Genomic DNA, 13,645 nt, shown 5'->3' on the forward strand with positions numbered 1-13,645 from the left:
AAAAGTAGTATTTGAACTTGCCGTTTGTTCACTTCCTTCACCTTGTTCCCTTCCTCTCCACATGCAGAATGAGAATAACATCCATATCCTCCTCCTCTAAATGTCAGTTGGCTTAATTGCCCGGCGAAAGAGCAGAATAATGACCAATTTGGTTCTTAGAGTCAGGCCGTCTTGGTTCATATTTCTGCAGTGACGCCTGAGCCATGTGTAGCTCAGTGATTAAGAGTCTGGAGGCAAACGGGCTGGGTTTGTAGCCTAGCAAGGTTACTTACAGGGAGGAGGGGGTGACCTTGGGCAAGTTTGCTCAACCTCTCTGTGCCTCTTTAACTCATTTACCTCATTTGTAACTCATTTAACTCGTTGTTTTGAAGATTAAATAAGTCTCTACACTTAGTGCTTAGAATGGTGTCACAGATATAGTAAGTGCTTAAAAATTATTAACTAGTATTCAGATGCCTGTATGACTTTTGGAAAATTCTCACAGTTTTAATGTCCTCATTTGTAATAATGTGGTAATAATATAATATTGTAATAATAAGATAGTGACAGGATTGTTTGGGGATTAAATGCAATAATAAAGAGCACTTTGCAATGTCTGGCATTTAGGAAGTGCTCAGTAAATGTAAGTTAGCTATTATTATTGTCATCAATGTAAGTGTTAGCAGATATCATGATATGTAGAAGATCCATTTTGTTAATAGTAGAGCTGATAAAGTTACTGGTTATTTATTTATTTTTTATAGATAGGGTCTCGCTATGTTGCCTTGGGCTGGAGTGCAGTAGCTAGTCACAGGTTCGATCAAAGCCCACTGTAGCCTCAAACTTCTGAGCTCAACCAATCATCTTGCCTCAGCCTCCCAAGTAGCTGGGACTACAGGTGTACCACCACCATGCCTGGCAAATTTTTTTTTTTTTTTTTGAGACGGAGTTTTGCTCTTTTTGCCCAGGTTGGAGTGCAATGGCCTGATCTCAGCTCACCTCAACCTCCGCTTCCCGGGTTCAAGCGATTCTCCTGCCTCAGCCTCCCGAGTAGCTGGGATTACAGGCATGCGCCACCATGCCTGGCTAATTTTGTATTTTTAGTAGAGATGGGGTTTCTCCATGTTGGTCAGGCTGGTCTTGAACTCCCGACCTCAGGTGATCCACCCGCCTCGGCCTCCCAAAGTCCTGGGATTACGGGCGTGAGCCACCGCACCTGGCCAACCTGGCAAATTTCTAATTTTATTTCTTTTTTTTTTTTTTTTTTTGAGACGGAGTCTCGCTGTGTCTCCCAGGCTGGAGTGCAGTGGCGTGATCTCGGCTCACTGCAAGCTCCGCCTCCCGGGTTCACGGCATTCTCCCGCCTCAGCCTCCCAAGTAGCTGGGACTACAGGCGCCCGCTACCGCGCCCGGCTAGTTTTTTGTATTTTTAGTAGAGACGGGGTTTCACCGTGTTAGCCAGGATAGTCTCGATCTCCTGACCTCGTGATCCACCCGCCTCGGCCTCCCAAAGTGCTGGGATTACAGGCTTGAGCCACCGCGACCGGCCTCTAATTTTATTTCTTATTCTACCTTTGGATTGACTTGTTTGCCTTCACAATGATTAATTTAGCACTTAATATGTACTAGCCCTGATGATAGCTGCTAGGGATGTGAGGTTGAGTGTGATCTGACTCCTGCTCTCCAGGACCTCATTGGCTGGATTTTAAATTTTATGGAAACAGGGAAACTGACAAACAGAACCCCTTCTCCATTATAACCCTGATGTTTATATTTGATTATTGGATACTAGTGGTCAACATCTTCTTTGGTTCATTGTAAATTGTGTTCAACAGCTGTGTCTGTGCACCATTTAAGGTTTTGAAGAAGGACTGCCAAAGCTGATTTTCAGTTTTAATCATAGAGGAGCTGTTGAAATGTCTTCAAAGCCATTTTATGAGTGAGACCTCAACTTCTCAGACCAGTGGAGCTGACAGGTTTTATTTATATTAGTACGAGTTATCTTGGCATGAACCTGAAATAATTGATGCTTGTCTTAAAGGAATAACATGTTTCTTTCTCTCTTCTTGTTTATTTTCCAAAAAAGAAGACTCAGCCAGGTGTGGTGGTGCAGGTCTGTAGTCCCAGCTACTTGGGAGGCTGAGGCAGGAGGATCACTTATACCCAGGAGTTTGAGGCCGCAGTGAGCCATGATCTCACCACTGCACTCCAGCCTGGGTGGCAGAGCGAGACACTGTCTCTAAAAAAAAAAAGAAAGAAAGAAAAACACTCCTTTCATTAAAGACAAGCAAAAACAACTTTGCACATCTCATGAATTTGCTGCTGCTTCCATTTCAGCATAAAGTATTGTTATGGGTGATATTTTCCCTTTTATTTGGGGCAACAGTTAACTTCAAACTTTTCCAATAGTTGTATTGAAAGTTTCTGAATACAATAATGATGGTGACCTAGAGGTATGGTAATGGGAACTTCTGAATTAGCAGAGAGACTGTAGTACCACTGTTGACCACGTGAGGGCAGAAGCGGATAATGTTTAAAGTTGGCCTCCTTTTCGCATTCACTATTATTGACCCCCCCCAGAGAATCCCCATCAAAACACAGGACGGAAGCATACGGTTTAGTTTAAGCGCAGACCTCTGTTTTTCCTTAGAGAAAATAAATGATTTTTAAAAATTAGATTTTGGTGCCTTGTATTTAGTGGGTACTTACACTCGCTTCTTCACTCCTGCCAAGTTCCTGATTGCATGTGATGTTTTCATTTCGTTGAGTTGTTGTTGTTGTTTTTTAAAGAGACAGTGTCTCACTCTGTCCCCTAGGCTGGAGTGCAGTGGCATGATCATGACTCACTGTAGCCTGGACTTCTCCAGGCTCAAGCAATCCTCCCACCTCAGCCTCCTGAGTGTCTGGGACCATGGGTGCCGTGCCACCATGCCCAGCTAATTTTTTATGTTTTTGTGGAGGCAAGGTCTCACTTTGTTGCCCATGCTGGTCTCAAACTCCTGGGCTCAAGTGATATGCCTGCCTCCCAAAGTGTTGGGGTTACAGGCATGAGCCACTGCACCCAGCCCTGGCTTTGGTTCTGTTGTAATTTTGGTAACAGGTGCTAGAACACTGTTACTTAGGGCTTATATTGAATTTCAGGACCTTTCTGTCCTGTCCTGACTACTAAAGTAAACCTCCAGTGCTGCCTGCAGGGTACTGGGCTCATGCCCTCATGGGGCTTACAGTCTAGTGGGGTAGAGAGCCAGGAAACAAAGACGGAAATGAAATAGAGACAACTTGTGCTGAGTTCCTAGGATGCGTACAGTGCTGTGACAAGGGCTAGTGGGATGTAGGCTGCTGTAGGTGGGGGGGTGGGGTCAGAGTCCGCCCTCCAGGGAGGATGCATCTCTCTTGGACTGGAGGATAAAAAGAGGTTGCTGTAGATGAAGAAGGAGGGTAGGAGGCCTTGAGGGGCAGGAAGGAAGAGCATGGAGTACCCAAGAGGCCAGTGGGGAGGGGACTGGATGGCACTGGAGACTCAATGCAAGGGCCAGGTCCTGAGAGCCTTTTGTTGGCTGCATTAAGGAGATTTGATGTTAGTTGTTTTTTTTTTTTTTTTTTTTTGAGACGGAGTCTTGCTCTGTCGTCTAGGCTGGAGTGCAATGGCATGATCTCGACTCACTGCAACCTGTGCCTCCCGGGTTCAAGCGATTCTCCTGCCTCAGCCTCCCAAGTAACTGGGACTACTTGGGTGTGCGCCACCACGTCCAGCTAATTTTTGTACTTTTATTAGAGAAGGGGTTTCACCGTGTTAGCCAGGAAGGTCTCGATCTCCTGACCTGTGATCCGCCCGCCTCGGCCTCCCAAAGTGCTGGGATAACAAGCGTGAGCCACCGCACCTGGCCTTGTTGTTAGTTTTAATGAAGCAGTGGGCTACTGAAGAGTATACATGTGGAGAAATCTTTTATGAAGTTTTATTTTTTATTTTTATATTTTTTCAGAGACAGGGTCTTGTTCTGTCAGCTAGGCTGGAGTGCGGTGGCATGATCACGATTCACTGCAGCCTTGACCTCCTGGGCTCAAGTGATGCTCCTCCCTTGGCTATGAAAGCACTGGGATCACAGGCATGAGCTGACACACCCAGCCACGATTTAGTGATTTTGAATGTATTTATAAACCTCTGTGTAACCATCAAACTTGAGTTCTCATGCTCGGTTTATTAAGAACTCTTTTTATTAGCTTGTGTACTGTGGGAGATGTGTGGTCATTTGTGTCTTTTTTTGTTTGTTTTCCATTCCCAGCTGGGAGGCACCATTGGAGACATCGAAGGAATGCCGTTTGTGGAAGCGTTTAGACAATTCCAGTTTAAGGCGAAAAGAGAGAATTTCTGTAATATCCATGTTAGCCTTGTCCCACAGGTGGGCTTTCCAGATAAGTATGTGGACAGCAACTTTGATAAGTTTTCCTGTGATATTCTATGTGTCCCGCATTTGAACGTGGGGCACCGTTAATCATCAATAGGAGCTAGTGTCCAGTGTGCTGACGGGACCCCATTTTTTTTCAGCTCAGTGCTACCGGAGAACAAAAAACCAAACCCACCCAAAACAGTGTCCGCGCGCTGAGGGGGTTAGGCCTGTCTCCAGATTTGGTGAGTTGAGGAAGTGGGTAAGTTTATCCCAAAGGTCTCTGGGAGCAGGCCCTTCACTTCTTTTTTGTTTGTTTGTTTGAGACGGAGTCTTGCTCTGTCACCCAGGCTGGAGTGCAGTGGTGCAGTCTTGGCTCATTGCAACCTCTGCCTCCCGGGTTCAAGTTATTCTCCTGTCTCAGCCTCCAGAGTATTTGGATTACAGGCACATGCCACCACACCTGGTATTTTTAGTAGAGACGGAGTTTTGTCATGTTGGCTAGGCTGGTCTCGAACCCCTGACCTCAGGTGATCTGCCCGCCTCGGCCTCCCAAAGTGCTTGGGATTACAGCCAAGAGCCACCATGCCTGGCTGCCCTTCACTTCTTTATCTTTATCATCATCTAAGTCCTTTCTCATTCTCAAACAACTCCTATGACAATGAGGTTTTTCTGTCTGGGAGCTGGAAAAGGCTTATTCCCTTAGCCTCAAGTGTTGCTTCAATCCATTCTTCCCTAGGCTCTCATTTGATGGGCCACATTGATAATTGGGCAAGTGTGATGTCCTATCATTTATATGATTCCTGGATTCTTCAGAATGAAGGTGAAATCTTGGGATTTTCCTGTAACCCTGCTATCAGTGATAACCCTGTGATGGGTTTTCACTGCTCTTTTTTTCTTTTTGAGACAGGGTCTGGCTCTGTTGCCCAGGCTGGAGTGCAGTGTTGCGATCTTGGCTTACTGCAACCTCTGCCTCCTGGGCTGAAGCGATTCTCCCACCTCAGCCTCTTGAGTAGCTGATACTAGCGGTGTACACTACCACAGTGCACTAATTTTTGTGTGTGGGGTGTGTGTGTGTGTTTGTAGAGACAGGGTTTTGCTATGTTACCCAGGCAGGTCTCGAACTCCTGGGTTCAACCAATCCTCCTGGCTTGGCCTCCTAAAGTGCTAGGATTGCACCACGCCCAGCCCATTGCTCTTATTTTTAGTCTAAACAGTGATGTGTCCTTATAGCAAGTGATCCAGTCATCACCAATAGTCTCTGTCAGAGGTTGACAAATAACAGTCCACAACTTGCGTGCCTGTTTTTGTAAATAAAGTTGTATTATCATGCAGTCACGCCCATTCATTTACATATTGTCTGTAGCTGTTTTCACACTGCACCATGATTGAGGATCAGGACAGTGACTGTGTGACCTGCAAACCCAAAATATTTCCCATCTGGCCCTTTTGAGAAAAAGTTTGTTAACCTCGATCTAGCTCTTTTCTTTTTTTTTTCTTTTTTTTTTTCTTTTTGAGACGGAGTCTCACTGTGTCTCCCAGGCTGGAGTGCAGTGGCGCGATCTCGGCTCACTGCAAGCTCCGCCCCCCGGGTTCCCGCCATTCTCCCGCCTCAGCCTCCCAAGTAGCTGGGACTACAGGCGCCCGCTACCGCGCCCGGCTAATTTTTTGTATTTTTAGTAGAGACGGGGTTTCACCATGTTAGCCAGGATAGTCTCGATCTCCTGACCTTGTGATCCACCCGCCTCGGCCTCCCAAAGTGCTGGGATTACAGGCTTGAGCCACCGCGCCCGGCCTAGCTCTTTTTTTATAGTTAATGAAGCAACACTTACGAGCCTGGACTCTTTTCACCAGAGACGTCTCGATGTTTCGAGTTCTTACTGATACACTTGTGCTGAATTTGATTATACTTATTTTAGTGCTCAGACCAATTTCTAATAGTCCAGTGGAATGTCCAAAGTGAACAAGTATATACTTGGCCAAGTTTCTTGTAAAAAGAAATGAATGTGGCATCCTGCTGAAAACGAATCCTGTTTGCTGACGCATAACTGGCTTTGACAGATTGTCTGCCGAAGTTCAACGCCCATCGAGATGGCCGTGAAGGAGAAGATTTCTATGTTTTGTCACGTGAACCCTGAACAGGTTGGTGCTGCTCTTTAGATTTTATTGTCTGGCAGGCACTTCTGCTGATGCCAGTGTTTTGTGCCTCTTCAATGATCATATTACTTTTCACGGCATTTATGCAAGCGCCGGGCACCCTGATCCAATCATGACTCCCTAGCCCTTAAGTGAGGTAGGATGCATGTTTCTTTGCATGATCACTCAACTTATGTCACAAAACCAGGGTGGGCTTTATTTCTTTTCTTGAGACAGAGTGAGGCTGGAGTGCAGTGGCACAATCTCAGCTCACTGCAACCTCTGCCTCCCAGGTTCAAGCAATTCTCTTATTTTAGCCTCCTGAGCAGCTGAAATTACAGGTGCCTGCCACCATGCCTGGATAATTTTTTTTTTTTTTTTGTATTTTTAGTAGAGGTGAGGTTTTGCCATGTTGGCCAGGCTGGTCTCGAACTCCTGACCTCAGATGATCCACCCGCCTCGGCCTCCCATAGTGCTAGGATTACAGGCGTGAGCCACCGTGCCCAGCCTACCAGAGTGGGCATTTAACTCACAGTCAAACCTCTAGAGAGAGAACCACATGAAGCCTACTTATCATCTCTTTATCTTGTCTTTCCTACTGGGACACTTACTGCTTTCACTCATTTCTCCTCTCTACCTGTGGCAGCTTAAGTCACCCCAAACACACGAGCACGTTGACATTCACACTAGCTCTTCTGACTCCACCAGTGGGCTCAGTTGACTTCATTGGTACAGAAACCCTACTGTGATTTGAGCTTAGGTTCTCTGCTCTGCAGAGCTTTCCATCTCAGTATTCTGATAATTCGCTTTTCTTTTTTCTTTCCTTCTCTGATCTCTGTCTCTTGATTCCAATAAGGCTTGGGTATAAGGGATTGGAGTTGCCTATAGTTTAAAGAGAGGGATATAAATGGCATTCAGGAAAAGGGTGAGGTTTGGCAGAAATCTTTTCTTCAGATTATAACTCTGGGTTCTCTGAAGTCTAAAAACGATCAAATTGAATTTTGGCATCTTGGAAAGCACTCTGATGGAGAGCCCCCACCTGATGCCTCAGAGTCATTGCCAAAGTCTGAACTACTTTGAAAAATGCGATGGCAGATTGAAGGGACACTTCTGCATTTGTATGTTGTCATGCCATTTTGTTTGCATCCAATCTTTTTTTTTTTTTGAGACAGAGTTTCGCTATTGTCACCCAGGATGGAATGCAGTGGTGCACTCCCGGCTCAGTGCAACCTCCACTTCCCGGGTTCAAGCGATTCTCCTGCCTCAGCCTCCTGAGTAGCTGGGATTATAGGTGTGTGCCACCATGGCTGGCTAATTTTTGTATTTTTAGTAGAGATGGGGTTTCACCATGTTGGCCAGGCTGGTCTTGAACTCCTGACCTCAGATGATCCACCTGCCTCGGCCTCCAAAAGTGCTGGGATTACAGGCGTGAGCCACTACACCTGACCTGTCCAGTCGTTTTGTGTACACTTCTTCTTCTTCTTTTTTTTTTTTTTTGAGATGGAGTCTTGCTCTGTCGCCCAGGCTGGTATGCAATGGTACGATCTCGACTCACTGCAACCTCTGCCTCCTGGGTTCCAGCGATTCTCCTGCGTCAGCCTCTTGAGTTGCTGGGATTATAGGCGCATGTCACCATTTTTATGTTTTTAATACAGATGGGGATTCACCATGTTGGTCAGGCTGGTCTTGAACTCCTGACTTCAGGTGATCTGCCCGCCTTGGCCTCCCATAGTGCTGGGATTAGTTTTCTAATTAAATGAAGCTAACCATGTGCAAATTCTGATGCTAGCTTTGGTTGCTGGGTTTTTGTGTGTATATGTGTGTGTGTGTGTGCGCATGCGTGTGTGTGTGTGTGTGTGTGTGTGTGATATCACTGTAAATAAACTGCCAGTCTCTCCTGAATTTTGTCTCATTCTTGTGGTGGCATATTTGAGTAGATCCATCTAAGTAAGGTGATTTCTCATCATCATTTAGGTCATATGTATCCATGATGTTTCTTCCACATACCGAGTTCCTGTGCTTTTGGAGGAACAAGGCATTGTCAAATATTTTAAGGAGAGATTGCACCTGCCCATTGGTGATTCTGCAAGTAATTTGCTTTTTAAGTGGAGAAATATGGCTGACAGGTAAGCGAAAGGAATAACTTGTATGATCTTTAACAATTCTTGAGTTTGGGGGTAGAAATAAGACCTACTTGAAAGGGTAAGCATGTGTATTTGGCATTTTGCATGTGCACATTTTGGTCTGGATATGTCTAAAGATGGAGCATACTGTTACGGTGCTTTGCTGTATTATTTGAAGATTTCTGGAGCCTTTGATTTTGTTATACATAAATCAAAGTGAATTAAAGGAATTTGAATTCTGGAAGGAATGTTTTTAACTCTGGAAGGATTTTGATTTATTTACTAGTTCATTTTTTAGTTTCTGAGTATTTTAAATGTTTTTTTTGTTGTTGTTGTTTTGTTTTTTGTTTTTTGAGAGTCTCGCTCTGTCGCCCAGGCTGGAGTGCAGTGGCATGATCTTGGCTCACTGCAACCTCCACCTCCTGGGCTCAAGTCATGCTCCCACTTCAGCCTCCTGAGTAGCTGAGACTAGAGGCACGCACCATCACACCCGGCTAATTTTTTTTTTTCTTTTTTGTAGAGACGGGATTTTTCCGTGTTACCCACACTGGTCTTGAACTCCTGGGCTCAAGTGATCTGCCCACCTTGGCCTCCCAAACTGCTGGGATTATAGGCATGAGCCACCATGCCTGGCCTTAAACAGTTTTAAATGTTGCAGGTTTTTTGTTTTGTTTTGCTTGTTTTTAAGATTTGGCTAACTTTTCCTAAAGGAAATCATTTTGAATGGGAACTTTTGGCTATGCTATTTTTGTTTCATCCTGCGTTCATTAACTATTCAGCATAATTATTAAAATTCCTGATGGATTCTAACTTTCAGACAACCATATTAATTTAAGCAAAGTTTCTCTAATTTGAAGTTATATGAACATTAAGCTGTGTGCAGTGGCATTTACTTGTAGTCTCAGCTACTCGGGAGGCTGACGTGAGAGGATCACTTGAGCCCAGGAGTTGGAGGCCAGCCTGAGCAACATAGCGAGACCCTGTATCTTTAAAAAAAAAAATAAGTCTCTGTTACTTGTTTTCTTTCTTTCTTTCTTTTTCTTTTTTTTTTTTTTTTTTTAAGACAGAGTGTTACTCTGTCGCCCAGGCTGGAGTGCAGTGGCACAATCTCGGCTCACTACAACCTCTGCTTCCTGGGTTCAAGCAATTCTCCTGCCTCAGCCTCCTGAGTAGCTGGGATTACAGGCGCCCGCCACCACGCCCAGCTAATTTTTTGTATTTTTAGTAGAGAAGGGGTTTCACCATGTCTGCCAGGCTGGTCTTGAACTTCTGACCTCAGGCGATTCGCCTGCCTAGGCCTCCCAAAGTGCTAGGATTACAGGTGTGAGCCACCGTGCCCGGCCCTGTTTTCTTTTACTAAATGTAGTTGAAATGGGACTTCTTGGGCAGCTTAGGTCGTACAGCAGAGCCGGTAGGTGCAGCTGTTACATATGTAGGTTCTGGATTCAGATCCTGACTTCTCCTCTTACCAGCTGTGTGAGTTTGAGTGATTACTTAACCTCTCTAGGCTTGTTTTCCCATCTGTATATAATAAAGGGATACCAGTGCCTACCTAGTGGCAATTATGAGAGGAAACCTGTAAAGACTTAACATTGAGTCACGTACTATAATGAGTATCGGTTGCTGATGTTGGTAACTATAATTAAAATGATGGTCACAAAATCACTGACCCTTGGTAGGTGACTAATCAGATTGATGTTCTCTTGCCCTTTCATTTACAATTTAAAAAAATGCTTTAGACTTTCTGGGGCAAGTGGAATCGGGAAGAAAGAGCAGTTTCTGAGCTTAGATCCTCTAAAACCCTTGTTAGAGTGCTTAAAGTGCCAGTCATTTCGTAGGAATTTTCTAAGTAGCTTGGGGCTGATACACTTTAGGCACTAGAAGTTTTAATATTTTAACTCTTTTTATTGGAAATAGCTCTAAATTATACTCTATGCGTTTATGCTTTTTTTCGTTTTCTTTCTTTTTTTTTTTTTTTTGACACAGAGTGTTGCTCTGTTGCTCAGGCTGGAGTGCAGTGGCGCAGTCTTGGCTCACTGCAGCCTGAACCTCCTGGGCTCAAGTGATCCTCCCGCCTCAGCGTCCGCAATAGCTGGCACCACAGGTGCGCTCCACCACGCCCAACTAATTTTTGTATTTTTAGTAGAGACGGGGTTTTGCCATCTTGCTCAAGTGATCTTCCTGCCTCAGCCTCCTAAAGTGTTGGGATTACAGGCATGAGCCATGTGCCTGGCGCTTCTGTGCTTTTTAAAGCAAAATGTTTGGTCTTTGTATTAGCCTCCTGGGGGCTGCCATAACAATGACCACAAACTGGGTAGCTTAAAAAAACACCACAGGAATTTATTCTCTCACAGTCCTGGAGGTCAGAAGTGCAAAATCAATGCATTCACAGGGTTGGTTCCTTCTGGAGACTCTGCAGGAGAATCTCTGCCACACCCCTTCTCCTGGCTTCTGGTGGCTGCCAACAATCAGTGGTGTTCCTTGGCTTGTGGCCGCATCATTCGAATCTTGTCCTCCATCTTTTATTTCTGTTTTTTTTTTTTTTTTTTCAGAGTCTCACTCTGTCACCCAGTCTGGAGTGCAGTGGTGCAACCAGGGCTTAATGCAACCTCGAACTTCTGGGGCTTAAGTGATCCTTCTGTTGTGTCGCCCAGGCTGGAGTGCAGTGGCGTGATCTTGGCTCACTGCAAGCTCCACCTCCCGGATTCATGCCATTCTCCTGCCTCAGCCTCCCAAGTAACTGGAACTACAGGTGCCCACCACCATGCCCGGCTAATTTTTTTTTTTTTTTGTATTTTTTTTAGTAGAGACGGAGTTTCACCGTGTTAGCCAGGATGGTGTTGATCTCCTGACCTCGTGATCCACCTGCCTTGGCCTCCCAAAGTGCTGGGATTACAGGCATGAGCCACCATGCCCAGCCCTCTTCATCTCTCTTGAGACCCGACTGTTGGGGGCGGCCCTGCAAAGAGGACTCCCCTCCCCCTCCCACAGCAGCTTGAAGTAGTATCAGATGCCTGCCTCACATTCGGTGATGGCTGATGGCTGAGTGGGGCACATGAGGGAGACACTTGGTTGCTCTCGGAAGTATAGGTCCAAGGGGGAATGAGAGCTCCCTGGTAGGTGTGACCCAGTGGACTCACCTGTACCACCTGCTGCCCAGTGACTCCTCCCCTGGGAAGACCAGCCATGAGTGAGTCGAAGGCGGAACCTGTGATACTGACCCCAGTGCTGCTTCCTTCCGGAGGCACAGCTGATGTTGTCTCTTCCGTCTATGGAGGAGGGAGAAGAGGGTGAAGCCAAATCTGCTATGCTCAAATGTGGCTGTGTCTGCCTGCCTCTGACATCATCTCTGCTACTTGGTGTGCTGTCATCCTGCTTTCTGTTACCTGCATCCTGTTTTTTTTTTGGAGACGAAGTCTGGCTCTGTTGCCCAGGCTGGAGTGCAGTGGCGTATCTCAGCTCACTGCAACCTCCGCCTCCTGGGTTCAAGTGATTCTCCTTCCTCAGTCTCCTGAGTAGCTGGAGGCATGCACCACGACAGGCATGCACCACCATGCCAGGCTAATTTTTGTATTTTTAGTAGAGACAGAGTTTCACCATGTTGGCCAGACTGGTCTGGAACTCCTGATCTCAAGTGATCCACCCGCCTTGGCCTCCCAAAGTGTTGGGATTACAGGCGTGAGCCACCACACACGGCCTGTTACCTGCATACTGTATGGAGAGGTGGTGTGAGGTACAGACAGCTATGGAACCTCCAGAACAACATAAAATGAAGTAGCGAGTTCAAGGGTTAGCAGTCTTGTCTCAGCTATTTTAGTCACCTTTCTAGAAAGTTACCTTCCCTGTCAGTTTTGACTTCTTAGCTTCTTGTGCATTTTTCCTGCACACAGCCTGTTTGTGATCAAGTTTCTCTCGTACTCTTTACAGGGGTGTGTGTGTGTGTGGTTGGTTTTTTTTTTGTTTTTTTTTTTTTTGAGACGGAGTCTCGCTCTGTCGCCCAGGCTGGAGTGCAGTGGCGCGATCTCGGCTCACTGCAAGCTCCGCCTCCCGGGCTTACGCCATTCTCCTGCCTCAGCCTCCCGAGTAGCTGGGACCACAGGCGCCCGCCACCTCGCCCGGCTAGTTTTTTGTATTTTTTAGTAGAGACGGGGTTTCACCGTGTTCGCCAGGATGGTCTCGATCTCCTGACCTCGTGATCCGCCCGTCTCGGCCTCCCAAAGTGCTGGGATTACAGGCTTGAGCCACCGCGCCCGGCCCAGTGTTTTTTTTTTTTTTTTTTGGAGATACAGTCTCGCTCTGTGGCCCAGGCTGGAGGGCAGTGGCATGATCTCGGCTCACTGCAACCTCCGCCTCCTGGGTTCAAGCGATTCTCCTGCCTCAGCCTCCTGAGTAGCTGGGATTACAGGTGAGTACCACCATGCCCAGCTAATTTTTGTATTTTTGTATTTTTAGTAGAGACAGGGTTTCACCATATTGGCCAGGCTGGTCTCGAACTCCTGACCTCAGGTGATCCACCTGCCTCAGCCTCTCAGAGTGCTGGGATTACAGGTGTGGGCCACCGTGCCCGGCCACTCTTTGCAGATGTTGATATTGAAGAGGGATATTCGTCATCATGGTAACATTTTTCTAAGGTGTTTGGGGAAGGGTTTGCTTCAAAGCCCTAAAACATCTTCAGCCCCAAGATGACATTTCCACGTACCTAATACCAGACCAGATATTTTTCATGTTCTTTGAACAGATTTCCTGACAAAAGCAACACTAAAAATTGTGTCTCTAATGGTAAAATGTGATTGAGTGTCTTCTGTAGAATGGAATTTTTCTCATAAAAATGATCTAAATGGCTAGTAATATTTTAAATCGTTCTCTTAGCACCATTCTTCAGGCATGCCATGAATAACCAGACTTTTGTGGGTCAGCTGGGAATGTAACCATTTTAAATGTAGACACTTCGAATGCATTTTCTTACACAATGTCACCTTACAAAGTTAATATTGGAATGTTTTCTATTGACACGCAGAATGC

At 45.9% G+C, this 13,645-nt stretch overlaps 1 protein-coding gene across 1 annotated transcript in view; it reads left to right on the forward strand.

Moving 5' to 3' along the window:
* The window catches only part of CTPS2 (CTP synthase 2), a 124,978-nt gene that overhangs the window by 13,893 nt on the left and 97,440 nt on the right, over positions 1 to 13,645 (forward strand). The window contains exons 5-8 of the mRNA XM_031660604.1: positions 4,263 to 4,379; positions 4,526 to 4,609; positions 6,426 to 6,506; positions 8,475 to 8,626. Coding sequence (XP_031516464.1) covers positions 4,263 to 4,379; positions 4,526 to 4,609; positions 6,426 to 6,506; positions 8,475 to 8,626 — 434 coding nt within the window. The remainder of the gene's footprint in view (positions 1 to 4,262; positions 4,380 to 4,525; positions 4,610 to 6,425; positions 6,507 to 8,474; positions 8,627 to 13,645) is intronic.

Source organism: Papio anubis, chromosome X (assembly GCF_008728515.1).
Source record: "Papio anubis isolate 15944 chromosome X, Panubis1.0, whole genome shotgun sequence".
Taxonomy (NCBI): Eukaryota; Metazoa; Chordata; class Mammalia; order Primates; family Cercopithecidae; genus Papio; species Papio anubis.